The sequence below is a fragment of the Accipiter gentilis genome, chromosome 12, assembly GCF_929443795.1.
Source record: "Accipiter gentilis chromosome 12, bAccGen1.1, whole genome shotgun sequence".
Taxonomy (NCBI): domain Eukaryota; kingdom Metazoa; phylum Chordata; class Aves; order Accipitriformes; family Accipitridae; genus Astur; species Astur gentilis.
Genome location: NC_064891.1, coordinates 796,408 through 817,840, shown reverse-complemented (window position 1 = coordinate 817,840; position 21,433 = coordinate 796,408). Strand labels below are relative to the sequence as shown.

Below are 21,433 nucleotides of genomic sequence, written 5' to 3'. Positions count from 1 at the left end.
AATTCAGCTACATAAAGGGCTAGGGCTGAATGTAATCATTTTACATTGCTTACACTACCATAAGGTTGCTGTTAGAATGCTGTCTCTGTTTAGTGCATAAAAATGGGGCCTGGGACTGGCCCTTAAAGTAGTACTGCTATACAAACAGACAAAGGATAAAATAATTAAATTATTAAGTTTTCAGAGGTTTCATGGAATAGTTCATTAATTACTTTTCAAAATACAAACCAGAAAATGTAAAAAGGGCAGAGGCAAGCTATAAACCCCACAAAATAAATAACATTCAACAGCAGTGAACAGGTCTCTCAGAGACTCCTCTGACTCTTCAAAGAGTCATCTTTGTATTTTTCTGGTTGCTGAACAAGCATTATTATGAGTACGGGATCCAAACCATAGCAGAGGCAACCAGTCAGACTGAATAAAGGAAACATAATAGAATGTATTCTGTCATAAAATTTCAACTACACATCTGGGTTGACTGCCTTTTGATTTTTCTCCATTCCTGGACATATGTTTCTGTAAATACAATGTCCATCAGTTTCTAATCACTTTGCCCTGGAGACATTTGTAGCTTTCCATTTATTTATTCTCTAGAGGAGGAATATCTTTAGTACCTAACATGACCCTCACTGTGACCTGACTTGCAATGCAAGAACATACACTGAGGAAATTATGCGTTCTTCTAGTCCAGCTGATGTCTTCTTTTGCACTAACACGGCCAGCTGGAAACACTTTCAGAGAATGGATCCATTCAGAGGAAGAAGTGTTTGCACATTTAAATTGAGACAAGCTGCTCTTTAGGCATCAGATTTTAAATTGAACACTTGGGTTTGACTCTACTAGTTTGATGATTTGAAAGTATTCTTTTTATTGCTATAGCCCTTTCAGTAGATGCATTAATGCAAGACCCAGCCTACATTGTAACCAGAACCACAGCTTTGAATGGTGTTTTTCAACTACTTGAAGAGAGAAACAGAAAATTAAAAGAATTTAAAGTCCAGCTGCACAACTATTAAGAAGATAAAGAATTCTCTTTCAACTTATATTTCCACTTACCTGTATGATATCTGTTATAGGACTTTGGCCTTCCCATACTGATGCTTTGTAGTAGCTTTGCTCAAATTTAGGTACATTGTCATTCACATCTTGTATCAAAACTGTGACTCCACAGATCGCTGAATTCAAGCTATTTTCAGCCAAAACTGAAAGATGTATTTTATTCTTAACTTCATAATCAAGAAACTTTGGCTCTTTTACTGTGATTGCACCTGGTTTATGAAAATAAAAAAATCGAGATGTGACATATGTCTTCAGGAAAAAACATCCACAAATGCAGTTACGAAGTCCCTAATGTATATGGTCTCCTTCACTGAATACATGACAGAATTCCAGCAAGCTCCCCACCGTGTCCTTCCTCTACCTAACATCACCCCCCACATGCTAGCTACTGTACAAATCTTGGACAGCCAGGTTTTTACTGATCAACCACCACGCTGGCAATTTCCTAAAGCAAAGCTGATTTACTTGTAGAGGGATAGAGAGGAAGAAAGTGGCTGCGTGATGTGTGCTCCTTGACACATGACAGTAAGCCAGCTGTGTCTGAAGAGACTCTTGGCCCTCATCTGAAAGTGGCTATATCTAGCCCTCCACCTATATCCAAATTGGGCAATAGCTGCATCAATTTCTGTATCTGACTGACATACAGGTAAAACACTGACTCCTCCTGATGCAGTAAGCCCCACCGCCCCAACTGTTATTCTACCAAAAATAATCAGTGAAAATTATTGAGAACACCAAGCACAACTAGGCTCCTCCACATTCAACCTGAAATGTCCTTGGAAACCTGTAGCATTGTTTTGATGTTCTAGGTAATACAGTAATATACTCAAAATTCTTCACCACATCTAAACACCAAACATAGTTAATTTTTATGTTAATTTCATCAGAATTCAAGCTGAGTTTTGCATGGATTTTTCAGTAATAATGCCGTGAATATCTATGTCCCAAACCTGTGATAGCATAAGAACCCATCTGCTGTGGCTCTCCAAGCTAGTGCTTTTTAGTTTTTATTTTCTAAGATAAGCAGCAATGATTGGCTATTGTTTACGTATCTGTCCAGTGTTCAATAATTACATCTTGAACATAAAGATTTCAAAGCTGGCAGGTGGTCTCTCTTCAGCACAACACTTAAAAATGATCACATTCTGTATACAGAAAAAGCAAAATAGACAGTGGCAGAAGGAATACACTTCAAGACGACAGAGTAACTGTAAGACTCTAGTGGAGCGTGGTGCAAATAATCAAGTTTGAGTTACACCACCTAGAAGGAACACGTGAAAGAACCAGAGTTGCTCATTCTAGTGAAGTGCACATGAAGAAGAAACAGGGTAACAGTCTTCAAATATGTGAAGAATGGAGGTTTTGCCTTTGTCTTCTGTCTGTTGTTACTAGTTGAAGTAGTAATAAGTTTAAATCGTTTCAAGAAACATTCAGATAAATATGAATAAAAACTTTCCAACTGCCAAGACTTGTACAGACTATTGAGAGGGTTTGCAAAATCACTGTCACTGGAGGTTTTTAAGGACACAACAAAGTTCTGTCAGATTTCAGCACATTTGATTCCCCTTCTGCATCAGAGGACAGACTAGTTCATGTCTTTGGGTCACTTCCTACTATACGTCATATGATTCCACAATATAATAAACCCCCCTAGAATGGGACAAAGTCTTCTCCAAAGTGGGGTTAATTAACATCAGTGCTTGAAAAATGGAAGTAGACCAGACCTTTGGCAGTTTAGAATACCTAAGATAGAAAGGGCATCAATAAAGCTCAAAATACTTCTGCTGTAGAAACAATGGGTAGAGTTACTGGTGTCAAAATTAAAGCTGAGGTAAGAACTGTTCTTAAAAAGAAGTCCTGGAAGGCTACACTTCAATTGCTTTCTAAGAAACAGAAGAAAGGTTTCAGAAGAAAGGAAACAGAAGAAACCACAATGGTTCAAATATCTCATATGAAGACTTGTGACATCCACTGCTATAGAAATTCCACTATTGTTTGTGAAGGGAGTGCTTACAAGACCCTTAAAGATTCACTTTCTTGGAGATAAACTTGTCTGGGTCTAAGATGTTCTTTAAGATTAATCTTTCTAGCTTTATTTCAGTGAAATAAGGACTTGCAAATCAAGTGTATGCCCTTTAAGTGCCCCTCATCTAAACAAAACAAAATAATTTTAACTGTTCATCAGCATCAAACATGATTGCTTTATAGAAGTACACCACTTGATGCTTGGAGACATCAGAATAATCAGAGACTAAAGCCTCCAGGAACTCAGGGAGAAAGCCATTGTTAAGAGTACAAACTATTTACACTACTTCTGAGGAAGACTGTTTACACTGTCTATGCCATCCCAGAAAGACTACAGCTATTCAGAAGGCAAACTCTTTTGTTGCAGAGATTTAGGAGCTGAGAGGCAACCAAAGTAGCTATGCAATCTTACACGCCTTAGATGAGAGCACGTAAATGCACACGGGGAACACACCACTCTCCTGCCATCCAAAGTTCCTGACTGCAGAGCAGGTAAAAGCAGACCTACTGCAAAATGCAAATACAATCGCCAAAAAAATAAACAAACTTGACTTCCAGACTTGTCATGGTTTGCCTGAAACAAAGAGCATTAACTCAACCAAGGGTCTAATGCTTCCTACATTAGGAGTGTTTTGAAGGATTATGTTTATTGAGTTTTTGGGCAACTTCATGATGAGAAACAAGATGGAGTCTCACCTTGGATAACACAGCTGTAGTTTATCAACTCCTATCACCTGGTGATCAATAGTTAATCAGAACTGAGCATTTTGAACAGATATACTGGTGTTCAATTTCTTACCACATCAAGTTTACAATAGTGCAGGTCCCTCCACATCCTTGGTTTTACTAATGATTTATTCATTGTAACAGGACAGTAATACTCTACCCCTTGTTCTTGTGGTAGGGACTGGCTATATTTCAGAGACCACACTCTTTAGGCTACACACAGACACTTGAAAAAAAAATATATAAAAATGTACCTGTAGTGGGGTGTATGGAGAATATGCTTTCCTTGTCACTGAAGATGCTGTATTTTATGTTTTCTCCTGTAAATTTGCGTTCATAAGCTTCTACAGTTAGAAGTGATGTACCTATGGGAGTAATAAAACACTTTCATCACACCCACTTTAGAGTGTTTTATTCTAATTTTATATTACTATGATTAATAGCAGATCCACAGCAAAACACCTACGTACTAGGCTAGGTGCTTATTCATGAACTAAAATAGTAGGCAATAAAAACAACTCCTCCCTGACTTTCACTGCATTACAACTTCATAGGCAAGGCACTGTCTATCACTCCGTGCCCAGTAGGTTACTAACCTGATCACAACTTCATCACCTGCCTAAACGAAATGTGAGTTTTAACTTTTCCTAATTGCAAACTCCCATGTACCACTGGAACTACCTCTTACCTGAAGTCATATGTACTCCTTTTATTCAGGTTATGCTTTGTTCATTTAAAACTCACCTTTTCCTGCATTCTTCTAAGGAAAACAGTCCCTTTTTTTGTGGATCATAGGAATACATGTTAACCCTGAATCACCATAAAGAGTTTATTTTTCCTTCATTTATCTGAATTCAATTTGGATTTTTGAAAAATATTTTAAAGATACATTCTTAAAAATTTTAATTAGCCACCTTTTGACAGAAAGAATGAAAAGGTGAAACTACATGCATAGCTATGTGTCAATTCAAGCAGAATCTAAATTCCATGAAAAGAGCAATTTAATATAGAATACAAGAGACATGAAATAAAAATCCTGTTTGAAATAGAATTAGGAAAAATGTGGAATGGAATACATTATCCTGCTCTGAATCATCACATATAACAAAAATATAGCAAGTTTAAAAAGCATTATCAAGATTTCCAAATAATTATTCTTTTCAAGTGAGTTACAAAATTGTTTAGCATATATGGTGATTGATTTTAATGGATTTTAATTATTTAGTTTAGTTGTAATTGATTCCACACAACTGTGATGGAGTGAGGTTACTGCGCAACCTGAACTCTTCCAAACAGCATTACAGACAACTAGCTATTTTGTTACATTACTAAGGGCACACTGTCCACACTCAGTGTCCTGGATGTCAGAGGAAAGAACTTGAGTGTAAAAATGAGAGGAAACATTGCTCTTTACAACTATCTGCTACCTTTTTTATTTTAGCGTTGTTACTTATTGATTTTTAAAAGCAGGAAATTTTAAGTGGTTTGTCATCTGCTCCTAAAGTCTGATTATCAAAAGCAAAAATATGCTGATTTGGACAGGTGTAATTTTCTGTACTAGTCAATAAATTTATAAGATATTTACTAGAAAAGTTCTGGAAGTAAGATCCAACCGTCCAATAGGTAAGGTCTGATATTAATGCTGCACTGTTAGGAACTAAAATAGGGGGTTGCAAGTTGAATTTTCATTGCTGAGCAACTTTGATTTACTACAAAAGCCTGCAAGGGCAATCATTCATAGTGTCCTCAGAGCAGAGTTAAAGATAAGAAAAATTTCAAGGTCCGAAGAATGTCACTATTCATCTTCTAAAGCTGTCAGCAGTCTTTTTGTTTGTTTGCTTGAGTGTTTAAAAAGAAAAACTACCAGAAATAAAGGAAGCAGCAGCATTTCTACTTGAATCCCTGCTTTTCAGGGGTTAGGTTAATAAATTTTTACTCTGGGTCTTCAAATCCTAATCCTTTAAGTTTCATATTTTTCATGTAGTTAAAATTGTTTCCAACTTCTTTTTGGCAGAGAATAAATTTCTTCTGTTTCTGATACCTTTCACAGAAAATGACTCCTTCAAACTGTGAATTTTTACAGTTTATTGTCAAAAAAATACAACCAAACTGTGAGGTCTGTTGTGAGACAAACAGGCCCTAGAGAGGTAAATAGCAAAAGAAAGTACCCATCCGCTGGAGCTCACCATTTCAAGTACACACAATTCAAATACTGCTTCAAGCGGAGGTCACAACATGTAACACTTAACCCAGAGAAGATTAAGAGACAGGTAGCTTTCTGGCTGCAAAGCACACTGAAATGGCACAACAAGGATGAGATCAGCGCTGAAGCTAGTGCAAGGAAGGAAGGAGATCAGGATCACAGACAGCAGTCAGATTGGCTTGAAAGGCTATGCAATCGACTTCTGAATTAGTTAAGAATATTAAAGGAAGTGGAGGGTGATTTAAAATGTTTATATTTAGGGTTTTTTCAGTTCAGTCACAGACAACCTAAGTGCATTTGAAAGTATCTCAAACTGCTTTCAATAGCCTGGACACCAACCCTTACATTATGCCTCCTGACTTGAAACTGAAGCATGGCAGCGTGGACAGTATTTGCCTACCTGGCCAAAGAGGCTCAAAAACATTCACTGTACTCTGTGTTAGGACATAACATAGACACCAGAACTGAGTTACTGTATCACTGCATCATTGGTTTTCTTCTCTCTTCAGTACTCATTATAGTCATCTCTTTTCCCCTCCTTTACCATCTAACCCCAGTTCATACTTGCCATTATTTCCTGAGACCTCTTAATTGCTCATGAAAGAAAAAGCTAACTGAGCACAATGAGTAAGAGATGACTTACAGAAAATAAGAGGCTACATATTTTATATCTATTAGAAAAAAACCAGGAGTCAACAAGTTTTACTGGTGAATCTTGTCTCCAAGGAAGTGCTATGCAAACAACCATTCAAGTGAAAGCTTGGTGAATAATAAAGGTTTCCTACCCTCTGGAGACCACAGTGACTTGATTATTTATTGACTGGCTTCTAAGTGCCTGTTGCAATGCAGTTTATAATATTTACAGTCATTAAATATTCAATATTAAACAAAAGCAAAAGAATGGGGTTTTCTGAAGGTCATCGAAATTTGAGGTCAAACACTTAAAGAAAATCTGACCACAAGGACCAATTCCTGAGGCACTGACCCAATTGACGAGCTTAGTTTTAATTTAGTCCAAGGACCCTTGGCTTTGGCTTTCGTCGTTTATATTATTCAGATTTTTGATTCTTTTTAAAATAAACTTAAGAGTTTTCCCACTCTATTAGTTAAGGTAGAAATAAAATTAGGAGGAAAAGCCACATTTATTAATACCAGTTCTACAAATAATCAGTATGTAATGTAAATCTCCCCTGGTCTGAACACACTGGTACCATTCATATTTGTAGAAGTCCCAGGATCACATATATCCTGTAACCTAACTTCTATGAGAGTTTTAATTATAATCATGATTTTTTCCCACTGAAATGTAAAATATTTGATATTTACTTATGCTTATATAAATAAGAAAATACTACAAACAGAGCCAAAACAGTATTAGTATTTGGTAAAATCTCTCATAATCTTAAAAGAATTTGATCTTCTTAGCAAATAGACTTTTATTAAATATACAAACTAACATTGTGGGATGAAACCCTCCTGTTTACCCTGAAGCTTTGCTAAATTTCCTTTAATCAAAACAACTTAAATTGAATGTTATTTATATTTTCTACAGATTGTATGGGAGAACATGTGACTATGGCATTCTGATACCACAGTTCCTCAGGGCATTAATTTCAGGCTGGATTGTCTAGCCTGACCCAGAATTTATCTACAATTAGGAAAATTTACGATCAGATCAGTTTATCTATTGCCATAAAGCCCGGATTTTTATTTTCTTTCTTTAAACCTAACAAAACCTATCTTCCCTCTTATTATTTCTTCTTAACTAGAAAGAAATTTTAATGCAGGATTAACGCAGGTTAATCACATCTCTCCTGAAAAGACTGAAACCCCAGGGCCTTGACCTTACTCCCCTGGGAAGCCTGACAAACAGGTTCTGATGACAATTTTTGAAAATACAAGCCTGCTGCAGCAAGGGGGAGACAAAATTGAGAGCCCAGAGCTCGCCTCTGGAAACACCCTGGTCTCTCTGCTTTCCAGACACCTAGGATTGAGGGCTCCCTCCATGACCACAATTGACTCTCAATGGGTAGATCAATGAAAAGACAGAAAACAGATTAACACACATTGCTGTGACAACCAATCATATCTTCTGGAAGCAGCGATTCCCCCAGGGAACACTCTCCTTTGCGAAGTGACACACAATTAATTACTGTACAGTGCCAACTCTAGTAAAACAGGGCTTGGAGGCCTTGGGGTATATGTGACTCACATTCAACGAAAAATTCAATTTTAGGGTGTCCAAAACTACTTGTAAATCCTGGTCAAATTCATGGAATAAAAAGCATTTTTAAAATGTCAGGACAAATGTGTTTAGGGATTTTTATTTTTTTTTCTTTGCATTTGTAATAGAAGCAATAAATGAAACACTGGTTTAAAAAAATTTAAACACTACAGAATTTCTTATTCTGCAGGTTCCGTACTCTGACTGCTCAGTATGGAGTGAAAAGGAAATAAATGCTCCTCTGCCTGAAGAGACTTGAATCTACACCTTTCATATTTCAGGAGAGTGTTTTAACCACCAGGCTACTGCACACTCCACTCTTTCCTGCTGGAAGCCTTGCACTTTTTCAAAAAATCCCACATATAGTTTGACAGACAGTGAGAGAGCTAGAAGGATGCTCTAGCTTCATGGTTTGATCATTCATCACAACTTTTTAAAAATAGCCTGAAATAAAAATATTTCATCAATGGTTAAAAAAAAAAGTCAATTAAAAAAAAAATAAAATTCAACTTATTGCCTATTTTTTATCTGTTAACTGAAACATCTGTAATATCCACAGCATTATCTTTATCTTACAATACATTGCTGAAAATTTGGCTTGTAGTCCCAAACAGGCACAGAGGAAGGAATGGCTAGAGTACCACAGCAGTAATTGGTGCAACAGCCATCTTCACCCTTCATTATTCTGTTTGTAATTATCCAAGAATATTGATTGGTTTTCCAAAATTATTAACACATTTCTTTTTTACTGATTCCTAATCAAATATATAGGCTGTTACTCAAGATCTAAGAATTCACTAGTCTCACAATACCCTTAGGATATAAAGGAATATTGCTTTCATTTTACTGAGGGAAATTTGAACTATAAAGAGGATAAATGACTTGTTCAAGGTGAGCCTCATGAGGCAGTATTTGAATCAAGAATATAGTGCAGGTCAGATCTCTAAATACATCTGGTCAATTGTACAGTGGGATTTGTGGGCACAAAAATGTGAAAGGCATTCCTTTCTGCCCCTCATTAGGACAAACCCATCCCCTGAAGCAAAAAAAGGTATTTACCATATCCAATTGGCAGGAGGCATAACTACTAATATTCTCTGAATGATAAAAAGTAGACCAGTAATTCTCATCATTATACGGAACAAAAATATATAAATCTGTAAGCACCTTGTGATTGAAGCTTGTTTGCCTATAGGTAGCATTCAATTGCACAAGCTCTACCTAGAAATACATTGTAGAAGCCTGTCTGAGTGACAGTGTACCACAGCCTCTGAATTTCTCTCCCCTTCACCCCACCCTAGCCCACATTCTCCTTCTGGAAAGTCCAAAACTTCAGTAAGGTTTTAGAGTATCTCTGAAAGCTACTACAGTTCACGAAGAGTTTTGTAAAACCAAGAAACGTCATGTTGCAGCTGGTATACACCACTCATCTCATCGGAGTGTGTGTGTGTGTGTTGACAAGTGAAGCAACAAGTGAATGCTGTACACCCAGCGTTAAAGCAATTTTGCTAAAAGAGTGAACCCACTGATGCTCAGGGCTTCCCAGGCTGAGGGATGGAAACACCACCTTTGACAAGAGAGTCTTCTGTTTAATGTGAGCATCACTGTTGTAGATGGGCAGCAAACTCTAGAGCCAGACAATGCCTCCAACTAACAGGCCATGCTTCTTTTTCATGCTGGTGCACTGGAAGAAGGTTCCACTATACTATTTGTTACAATTACGATTCCAAAACAAGGGGACATTGGAAAACACAAGAACACAAATTGGGATTTGATGCCCACCTGCTGCACTGTTCTCAGGCACGCTTGCTTCATACAGGCTGTGGCTGAATGAAATCTCCTCCTCTTGTTCTTCCGTAGAGATAATGACCATAGCTGTGGCTGTTCGAGGTGAGATACCTTGATCTGAAGCCATCACTAGCAGCTGGGTACTGAACTCCTTGGAAGCCAACGGCTCCTGAAGAATGATGTCACCTGTCTTCATGTTGATCTGAAATACAGTTTCCGCTATCATCAGACTAAAAACAACAGCTCCGTTTGATCCCAGATCCACATCCTCCGCTCTCACAGTGGCTACTGTCTCATTCACAGGGGTTTCAGCAGGCACAAAGGCCCTTAGAGGATTCTGCAAAAAAATGGGATCATTGTCATTGATGTCATCAATGTGCACCACAACCCTGACAGTGGTGCTTCTTGGCAAATGGGTGCTACAGTCACTTGCCACAGCCCTAAATGTGTACTGGGATTTGGTCTCCCGGTCCAGTGCCTTTGTAGTAACTACAGACCCCGTTACACTGTTGATAGCAAATGCTCCAAAGGTGTTGTCAACGAGGGAGTATCTAACTTCACCATTCAGGCCATCATCTTCATCAGAAGCAAAGAGGTCCAGGATGGCTGAGCCTTTCTCTAGATCTTCTCTCACGGAGATTTGATACTGGCTCTTTGCAAACAAGGGGTTGTGGTCATTTTCATCCAAGACCATCAGAGTGAGCTGTGCAGTGGAGCTTCTCGAGGGACTGCCTAGGTCACGGCACTCAATTACAAGAGTGAAATTGCTGACATCTTCTCTGTCTAAGCTACGAGTGACCAGCAGTTTTCCTGAAGTGTTATTTAGTGTGAAGTATCCTCCAACATTTCCACCTTTCAAACACATAAAAAATAAAATGATCACAAACAATTGCTTTTGAAAAAAGAATCCCTTCTGAATACTGCTACGTTAATTGCAATAACATGATCCAATTGCTCGTACAGCTGGTGCACTCATGTGCCTTTCACATATTTTATTCCTCTTATACAAATTAAAACCTGCATTTCATTTAAATCAGTGGGTGGCAATGACAGTAAATACAGAATGTCATATCAATTTACAGAGTGGCTATTTTGCCAGATGCATGTCTTTTTTCCTGAAGCAGAACACCTTATAAAATCTCCTGCAACTATGCTGCCACATAAAGTGACCTCTTCCCAACCTTAGTTACAAATTCCAGAAACCTATAAAGCATTGCTGACAATTGTAATTACTCGCTCCTTGTTCTCTTCTACAAACCTGTCTTGGAAGTGAATAGTTGTGCAAGGTCTTGATTTGGGGGGCGTGGGGAGGGGGAGGTAAATATGAAGCAGTTGACGGAAAAGTCAGAGGTTTTAGTAACAGTGAATGGCATACATACTTTACAACATGTAGAAAGACAAAAGGTAATTAAATTAAAGATCATAAAAGATTGTGAAATTAAACCCAAGAAAACATAAAGGAATTCATAACTGTTTCTTCACATAAAAATGTCTTAGCTGTTACCACAGTAGCTATCTGTCTACATTTGAGCTATTGCTGAGAGCCACAAAGCAAAGCAAGCACAGCAAACTTGTATTTGTGCAAAGACATTACAGGAGGCTTTGAACAGCTATAGAGCTTACACTGGCATAGTGGACACAGGGAGAGTTTGGCAACATGAAAACCAAGTATGACATTATAATTGCTGGGTGAAAGAAGCTCTCATGAAATAAAATTAAATAAATAAAATTAGATTAATTCTTGTACTTATTTGCAAGGGTATATTTACATTCAGAACTTCCACAACTATAACAAAAAGGACAAAATTATGCCTTCATGATTAATGCCTCCTTCCAGCATTTGGTAGTTTTTTGTTTTTCTTTTCTGTACTACTTCAAATCCAGAAAGTAGACTGAAAGTATGCCTGGAAAGTGCTTATTAATGCTGACAAAGGGGTGAAAGATCTTTCTTTTTTCCACAGGAAAGAAACACGTGGACAAGATGGGAGCTAGGGAGGCCTGGTAAAATCAAGACTAGTTGAAAACTTGGATACTGCTGTTTACATACTTCCTGATTTATTTATAACAAAAATGATGGAGCATAACTTACCAATTATTTTGTATCTTAGAGCTCCGTTATTGCCAGAATCCATATCTACAGCCCGGGTAATGTAAACAACAGAAGGCTGTTGGTTCTCTGGAATACGGATCTCCGAGGCAGGAAGAAGAAACACGGGAGAGTGATCGTTTTCGTCCAGCACTGTGCAGATAATTGTCACTGTGCTCGACAGCGATGGGATTCCACTATCTTGAACCAAAACTGAGTTTAATAAAAAGAAAGTAGATTTTATACAATGGTTGTGGGTGCAACAATAGATGTTCCTTAATGATAGCAGAATAGGAGACTTATTTGTGCTATGCAAAAAGCACATGCTCTTTTGTACCTGAAAATCTTACCACTTCCATCTAATTCAAACAGCATGAGGAAAGGTAATACTGATAGTAACGCCACACCCATTCTCACTTCCCATTTTACAGGCACTCATAGATATTTCACACTGTTACCTTTAATATTGAAAACCTCCTGGGTTTCCCTGTCCAGTGATGCAGTTGTTACGAGTTCTCCACTGTCTGAGTTCATCTTGAATTTCTCATAACCAGTTCCTGGTAAGATTTCATACTGAAGCAAGGAATTCAGTCCTTAAAAACAGAAAGGAAGTTTTAGTAAAACACAGCCACTCTCCTCACATTCAGGTCTACAGATTTGCTTCTTTCTTCTCCCCCCTGCCCCGGGAAATGGGTTATGGATGAAAATTATTATTTTTTATGCAGTGAGTAATTGCTTCTTCATTAGCACAAATTTTAAATTTGGATCTTCAAAAGCCTTGTCCAGATGCTGCTTTGTGCCTAAGTTCTGCAGCCACTCAAAGTGACCCCAGCAACATTTCTAGGTACACAGTGCACGTCTCCAACAAGCTGACAGATCAACATGGTGCAAGACAGCATTAACTTAGACCATAGAATCCATGCATTTGTCTTCTGCTCTCCTGGATGCAGTTAGTTTATTTCTCAACAGGATGTCAGGCAGACTACTAGGCTGCTCTGGCAGCTCTGGTTCTCCACTCAACTTCACTCGGAGACAATGCAAGTATCTTTATACAGTACAACACTGAACAGTATAAACATTCAGAGAAAACATCCACTTCTTGGCATGCCCACCAGTTCTAAATATTCGTAATACTGAGCAGGCAGGTGCCTAAGTCCCATCAGGGCTCACGGGGTAGCCATCTCCTAGCTGTCTTCAACAGAAAAGCTAATTTGATGGATATTCCCACAGCACATCTCAGGCGTTTTCGACTGCTCCCGCTTGTAGCCAGTCTCTGAAATGATACTGCTTGGTTTTATAAAGTTGTGCAGGATTTTCAGAAGGGAAGGTTAGAGAGTTTCCTCCCCTTCAAGTTTTTCTGAATGCCAATTCCATTCAGCTCCTAATCAGACCTACCATTTGCATACAGTACAGGGATATTGGCCTTCCTGTCTTTCTCTGGGAAATAGGCTAAAACTGTACAGGCTTTTAAATACCTTTCTTTCAAAGCTGCCTGCCTGAGTTGAACAAGAAACGTGACTCCACATTCTTACCTATTATGGTTATAAAATAATTTTTTTCATATTTCTCCTAGTTTCAACACCCTCCTGAGGAAAGTATGTCATCTCCATCACATTTATATTATTAACTTTAATGAGTTTAATCCTACATTACACTTGAAGGGCTCATACTATTGTGCTTTTTTTTTTCCTTTTTCTTTTTTTTCCCATTTTTTTCTAAGTTTCATTCAATCATCCTGTGTTTTTCCAAACAACAATCAGTCTTTTAGTAAGGTAGGGACAGTTGGCACACCTGGAAAACTACAGCACTCCTAGTCATACGAAAACTGCTATTCAGAGTCAAACACTGCCTGCCTGTTCTCATCCGCTGCAGTCAAAAACATGACAATCTGTGCTGGAGTTGATGGAGAAACACCAGTGTGAGAGAAAAAACAGCCTACAGTTTTTAACATCCATGACTTCCTTTGTTTGCTTTTGAATAGCTTTGCTAAATAGTTGACAATGATATTGAAATTTGATTAAGAGAATTATTACTGTAAATGCATTTGCACCTAAGCTAAGTCAAGGGAGGGACATATTCATACAGTACACAGTGAAAGCAAACAGGACTTACAGAAATCCTTCCAGCTTTCCAGAAGAAAGGAGAAAAATCACAGCAGTAAGGACAATGAAGCAGAACGTCTTGAAAGTTTAAGTTTACCAACACACACTATCTGATCTGTGCATATTAAATACCATTCAACTACATTTAAAAAGATACTCTCAGCTTTGCTTGCATTTATCTATTCTTAATCACCAATATGCTACAGATGAAAAAAAAAGACACATGACACTCCAAGGCTGATATTAACTATTAGCCTTTGCTCTCCTGCAACCGAACTGCTTCAACCCCAGTACCTTCACTGGCAGATTTCACAATGGACATTATTTACAGACAGTACCAAAAAACATTTAGGTGCCATTCAAGTTGTCTATTCACACACTGTTGAAATTAAAACTTTTAACCCTTAAAGTACACAGATATGTGACACCATAATTACATTTATTTACCAAGCACTTACTGCCTCCTTTCTCATATCCTGCTGCTAGGAGCATACACCTAGCAGTAGGAGAAAGCTGCACACCCTGCCCAAGAAAGGAGCATGATGACTCTACGCATTCATATACCATGGCACAGCAGCTGACATGTTTGCACTTGATCCAACCTGTTGGTTAATTATTCAGTAGTGTTACTCACATTTGGGGGACTGAACTTACAAACTGAAATGAGAAACAAATTACTCTTCCTGCGTGTTATGAGCTGGAAGAGGAGCTAAGCCCCTTCCTTAGCTGGTGGCAAGGACCCGGACCCCTGTCCCTGCAGGCCAAATGGCAGGGTGGATCCATGGTGCCTGAGCTACAGCCAGGGAAAAGCTTCAGCCCCTTTTCCCATTAACCCATGTCGTGGTTTAACCCCAGCCAGCAACTAAGCACCACGCAGCTGCTCACTCATTTCCCCACACCCAGTGGGATGGGGGAGAGAATCAGGAAAAAGCCCCACAACTCGTGGGTTGAGATAAGAACAGTTTAATAGGACAGAAAGGAAGAAAATAATAATGCTAATAATAACAATAATAAAATTACAATAATAATAATAGTAAAAGAATTGGAATATACAAAACAAGTGATAATACAATGCAGTTGCTCACCACTTGCTGACTGATGCCCAGTTAGTTCTCCAGCAGGGATCCCCCCCAGGTCAAGTCCCCCCAGTTTATATACTGGGCATGATGTCCCATGGCATAGAATACCCCGTTGGCCAGTTTGGGTCAGCTGCCTTCTTGCTGGTTGGGCATGAGAAGCTGAAAAGTCCCTGACTTAGTCTAAACACCACTTAGCAACAGCTGAAGACATCAGTGTGTTATCAACGTTCTTCTCATACTGAACCCAAAACATAACACTATACCAGCTACTAGACAGAAAAGTAACTATATCCCAGCTGAAACTAGGACACCTCACCATAGCACGGGCAGGCCCTGTGCTCCCCCAGCTTCTTGGAAGCAGCAGCCATGGCATTACACTGTGGATGTGTCTAGTGCCAACACCAGTGAAGAAGCAATGGGACAAATGTCCCCCCTGCCCCAAATCTAGGCTGAAGTCTCATCTTTATAATACTAGTGTTGTTAAGACCATGCTAATCCATGAATATGAGCAAGACAAAATGTCCAGTGAATGGCAGTAAGCCCTGTCTCATAACTCTAAGTCAGTGGTCCCCATTAATCTTCTGAGATTTTTCTCCTAAAGCTCCAGACATAACTACTGAACCACAGAGGGGCACATCAGCTTAAAAGCAAACCTTGATAAATGCTACTTCAGTTCATTCAGAGCTGCTGCAAAGTCGTATCTCAAGACAAACCCCTGACCTATCTTAAATAGGCTGTGGGCATGGTTGCTTTCCCATGCATTTTTTTCCAGCATTTACCTGTACTACATGTATCTTTACACTTGCATTTACTTGTGTTGTACTGTTAGATGTTGGTCTCGGGGTGGGTGGTAGAGCTCCCACAGTGTAAGAGGACTTAGAGGAAAGGAGGTAACACAGAGTTGCAATAAGTGCAGCTTTTGTTATGTGCAGGAGGGAGCTGGCCGAACAAGATGTTTCATGTATATCCACATGAAAGAAAATCATTACAACATTACAAGCAAAAATTTTAGTAGTGATTTCCAAAAAAACCCCACCACCAAAACAAAAACCCAACCTTTCGAACTGGAAGCAAGCTCACAACACATAGGGTCAAACACAAAGAAGGTGACAGCTGCTTGCTTTCCCTCTTCCCTTCACAGGGAATGAGTAGTAAGACAAACAAAACAAAAGGTTGATGACGGCTGATATTGTCAGTAAAAATGATTCCTCCCCGTGGTCAGTCAGAAAACATATGAAGTGAAAAAAAACCCCGCATCTGTGATGGGAGGAAAGTCCTCCACTGAGACTATGCAAATACTACTGTGATGTGAAATGCAATTTAAAGAGAGAATAAAAATAAAGTAAAAAATGTGATGTAAAAAATGAAAGAACACCATGAAAAGAGTTATCTTATTCAAAAATTTTGTTCCAAAAAATATAACCAAAGTGAGTAGCATTATATTTATATGACTCCTATATAAATTCTATTTTCTTACATTATGAGCATCACTTCAGTGTTTGGAACAATACTGTTACACGCACATGACATGAGGCCAAATCAGGCAAATGTGAGAAAAAGACCCAACAGAAGGACTGTGGTTACTGGAAAATGTACTTTAGAAAAAAAAAAAGCAGGAAGGAACCATCAGCCACAACAGTGCTCCAGCCCGAAGTGTCTGCACAGGCAGGCGCACACTGTGCCACCCAGTACACTTGGAATGCCCTTCCTCTCCACCCTGCCAAGCCACCCCCACTCCCTGCTCCTAACGGCTCCCAAAATTTCCTTTCTGCTGTATTTCCCACAAGATGTGCAATAAATTAATATAAGGGACAAAGAAAGGAGGGAGAGGAATCCAAGCAAATTCCCACTCCTTTTTTCTATTATTTTGCAAATTTTTACTTCAAATATTGCCTTTTTTTTTTTTTTTTTTATAGTGTGATCCACAAAAGAAAGAAAATACTTGGAAGAGCAAGCTACAGAGGTAGACTGTAACACTGTTCAGCTGTCATGAAGATTTTCATAGACAGGGCTACCCACCTTTTCCTAATTTTTAAATATTTTACATACTTGTGGGGAAATGTCTCTTCTATATAGCACCTCTACTGAGCTCACATCAGCCTTTCATAATCAATATGTGCTCTACATTAAAATGACAAATCTTACTCAATACAGAAAACTATTTTGCTAACAAGACCTATTGTTTTATCTATTTTTTGGATAGCACAACCTTAAACTTAATTCTAAAGATGTGCAGAAAATGAACCCACAGTAAAAAGAAAGTCATTCACAGACTTGAGACCACCTTTGGGCCAACTGCAGCAGTATTGTAGTATTTAATTCTCTTTCCAGATTTTATCTTTTCTGTAGACCACAGACTCTGTGTAACTGCTTCATGTTACACCAACTGTATGTACTGTGTGTGGTATTACTTAAGATAAGATTCTCTCCAGCACACAGACTACCTGTAACATCATATGCATTTAGGTATTTCAAAAGAGCAGGTAGTTGAAGAACCGGAGGGAATTTTTAGTTGTTTAGCAAAGAGTCTCTCACGTTTAGTGCTTACCTGTGATACAAAGAGCCTGTGAACCAGCACTTCTTACTCATCTATTCTGCGTATGTTTGAAAAGCAATGCATTAATATTCTTACGTATGTAAAATCCTATTTGAAATCCAGAGCAGCTTCCACCATACCATCACAGCACAACTAGCTGGAAAATCTTGGATGACAGTGCCCCTCTCTGGTGAGAAAAGATTAGTGCATATTTGCCGGTTCTGTCACAAAACCAGGCCCCTGGTCTAGTGAACTGTTTTAAAACTATTCAAACCGCTCTGATTGAGAGCAAAAAAACGTTCAAATATTAACTTTAACTGAGCTGAACATTTTTTGCTGATTTACAAGCAGAGCATGCTGGCTATCTTCACATGAAAGCTACAGTACGCTGAGCTACTCTGCATCACGCAAGCGCATGTTTACATTTAATATACCAGTCAGAGCTGAAGCTACCCCAGTGTGTAAGTCAGAATACCTCCAAGCCCTCAATAAAGGTTGAGGGTCTGAACCAAAAACCATGTTTTGAAACCCAAAACTCATACATCACCTTGGGAAAAGCACAACAGCTGTACATGCAAGCACAGCAGGCAGCAAGATTTAATCAGTCTACTATGGTCCACAATGAAATCAACAGCAAAAAGACAGAAATTACCTGCATCTCTGTCCACAGCTTCCACCTTTATGACAAACTCCCCTGGATGTTGGTTTTCACGAACTGCAGTCTTGTAAAGTTGCTTCAGAAATATCGGGGTCTCATCATTCACATCAAGAACAATGATGGTTAGAACCTGCATGGCAGAGAGAGCTGGGCTGCCATCATCAAGAGCCATGACTGTCAAACTGTACTGCTCCTGAATCTCACGGTCCAGAAGCTGGGCTGTAGTTAAGAGTCCTATTATAAAGAAAGAAGGTATTAAAAAAGTGTTCTGGTCCAGGTAAGGATCCCAGTTGTCCCAGCACTCACAGCTTCAATGTAACATCACTGTGCACACTGTGCCACTGCTCCAAGGCTTCCAAGACTTTGGAGTCAGTCATTACCTGTGATTCCCTTTAGAGTGCTAACTGGCCCAGAAATACTCATTTTGACATGAAGGGAAACCGGGATTCATAGAATATTTCAGTGAAGTTCAGAGATTTTTTTTTAATTTAATTTTGGACTTAACTTTTTAACTTTATTTAACTGAAATATTTGTCTTTTGCACGCAAGTTACACAATTAGGAGCTCTACAAATCAGTGTCAGCTGTATCATATAATGGATTCAAAATCAGAATAAGAACGAGAAAATATTGCAACTATTAGCGTGAGAACATGTTCCACCCACAGTGTAACGCACATTCCTTGATCTTGACTTCCCCTTTCATCATGTGTACGTATAGCAATACATGTGTGTGCACATGCTTTAAGTATGCACCATGCAAAAATCAGAATGAAGCATTTCACTTGCACACACCTTCTTCCCACATTCCTTAATACACTATTGGAAAGCACTCCAGTACATCTACACAACAGAGTAATAGTGTCATGTGGAAATTTTTCAGCTGAGTCTCACTGAGCTTGCCTGCTGCACATAGTACTGCCGTGCTTGTGTGGTGCTCTGCCCAAGGTAATCACCCCTGAGGATGGTAAGTCACCTGGGTAGACTATTATAGTAACGTGGTATTTCAGTATTGTGTGGTATGCACTCCTCAATATTACCATGAGAAGCACAGTACAAAAAAATCCAGAGAACAGAAGTTACAGTACCTGTGATTTTATCCAATACAAATGCTTTGTTTTCATTGCCTGAAAGAATGTGATAGGTAACTTGTCCATTTCTTCCCTCATCAGGATCCTTTGCAATTATGTGGTGCACAAGGAAGCCCACCTCCACATCCTCCATGATGTAGGAAAGAGGCGATGATGTAAAATTGGGACTGTTGTCATTGATATCTAAAATAACAATTTTTGCAGCCAGGGAATCAAGCCTGCGATCAGTCAGATTTATTGCCTGGTCTGCTGCAGACACTGTAAGGATCACAGAGCGAGTAGTCTCCCTGTCTAGTGGAAAAGCTGTGGTCAAGGTGCCATAGGAAGGGTGAATAAGAAATGGATTTTCAGCCATGTTACTCTTTTCTAAGGAATACTGTATTTTGCTGTTCAGAAAACTGCCATCTCCATCTTTTGCATTGAATGTGTAAACCAGTGTGCCAACAGGTACATTTTCCTCTATGCCAATCACTACAAAGTCATCTTGGAAATACGGAGAATGATCATTCTGATCTTCTACATCAATACTCAGGAAGACAGTGTTATTCTGTGGAGGATTACTATTATAATCCTTTATAATAACTTGCAAAAAGAAGTGCGAAGCTGTTTCATAGTCAAGTTCCTTGGAAAGATAAAGGTCTCCTGTCAAGCTATCCATTTCAAAATGAACATCATCATCTTTAGCAATACTGAAATGCAGTTTCCTGTTAGTCGTTAGATGATTATCAGGCCACTTCAGAGAATTCAACACTTGCGCAGGTTTAAAATTTTCAGGTACAACAAAGTGCTTGAAATCTTGAGAGAAGACAGATCTCCCATTGGGAAATGGGATTACCTACAAAAAAAGAAAAAGACTGCAATATTTTCCGATCATTATTATGAACAATGTAATGAAAATTGTTTTCCTTAATTGAGAGTTTAATTGTTTATTATTTGTGACTGTTATTTATCCCAAGTATGCTTCAAAGCCAGAAAACAAAGTCAGCATGCTCCATAAGAATTCAGATAGTCCTTGGCCAGTCATTCCATAACACTATCTTTCATTCCCACGTTAAAAAAAAAGGGACAAGACTGTCTCTCACTCTCTGAATCACAGGGGTCCAAAGACAGACAACTTGAATACTGCTATCTTTGCCCCTGCTCTGGAGCACTTCAACACTCTTTCTACGTAGGACAGGATCACAGGGACAGATGTGACAAAGAAAGCATGGTACATTATGCAGTCTTCCAAATGCAAACAGATAGCTGGGGTTTTTTGAGGGTTGTTTATGTCATTACAGAGTTTCATTCATTATGGATTGCTGCTGTGTTCCAAGTTAATGCTTTAAAATGAAAGAATCTCTTTAACTGTGGAAACTGCGTTTGCCTTGTCTTGACTGAAGCATTTTTATCCAAGCTATCCAAAATTAACCATATTTTGGGTGACATGAAAATAGCAGCCTCAGTGACGTTCAACCTCTGATAAAGGAGTGCATAGGCAGCCTGGGCAAAGCAGCCCCACTGCAGCTTGATGAACAGCATGTGGCTGACTGTGGAAAGAGCACACGCTGGATTTCACACGCCCATGCAGAGCAGCCCTGTATAAACCAGCACAAAGGAATGAGCTATCCTTATACTGGGTTACAGAGACAGAATTTAGAAATAGAGTAACATAGAGGAGAAAAAAAACCAAACTACCTTCTCCCCCACTTTCAGTCTCTCCTGATATTTGCTTTTCATTCTGCCTACCTGGATATTTTCCTTCTCTTTTTTAGTGTTCATAATGACCTCCTACTAAAGCATAAACATAATCTATTTGCAAGACATCGCAGAATGCTGTTGTCTATTCTTAACAAATCAAAATTAGTCTGCCCTCTCA

General features: G+C 38.8%; 1 protein-coding gene across 1 annotated transcript in view; it reads right to left on the bottom strand.

Moving 5' to 3' along the window:
• DCHS2 (dachsous cadherin-related 2) overlaps positions 1-21,433 on the bottom strand; it is a 117,959-nt gene that overhangs the window by 14,648 nt on the left and 81,878 nt on the right. Inside the window, exons 9-15 of the mRNA XM_049814836.1 lie at positions 19,573-20,410; positions 18,481-18,720; positions 12,570-12,704; positions 12,115-12,324; positions 10,020-10,877; positions 4,065-4,175; positions 1,057-1,268 (exon numbers count right to left, since the gene is read on the bottom strand). Coding sequence (XP_049670793.1) covers positions 1,057-1,268; positions 4,065-4,175; positions 10,020-10,877; positions 12,115-12,324; positions 12,570-12,704; positions 18,481-18,720; positions 19,573-20,410 — 2,604 coding nt within the window. The remainder of the gene's footprint in view (positions 1-1,056; positions 1,269-4,064; positions 4,176-10,019; positions 10,878-12,114; positions 12,325-12,569; positions 12,705-18,480; positions 18,721-19,572; positions 20,411-21,433) is intronic.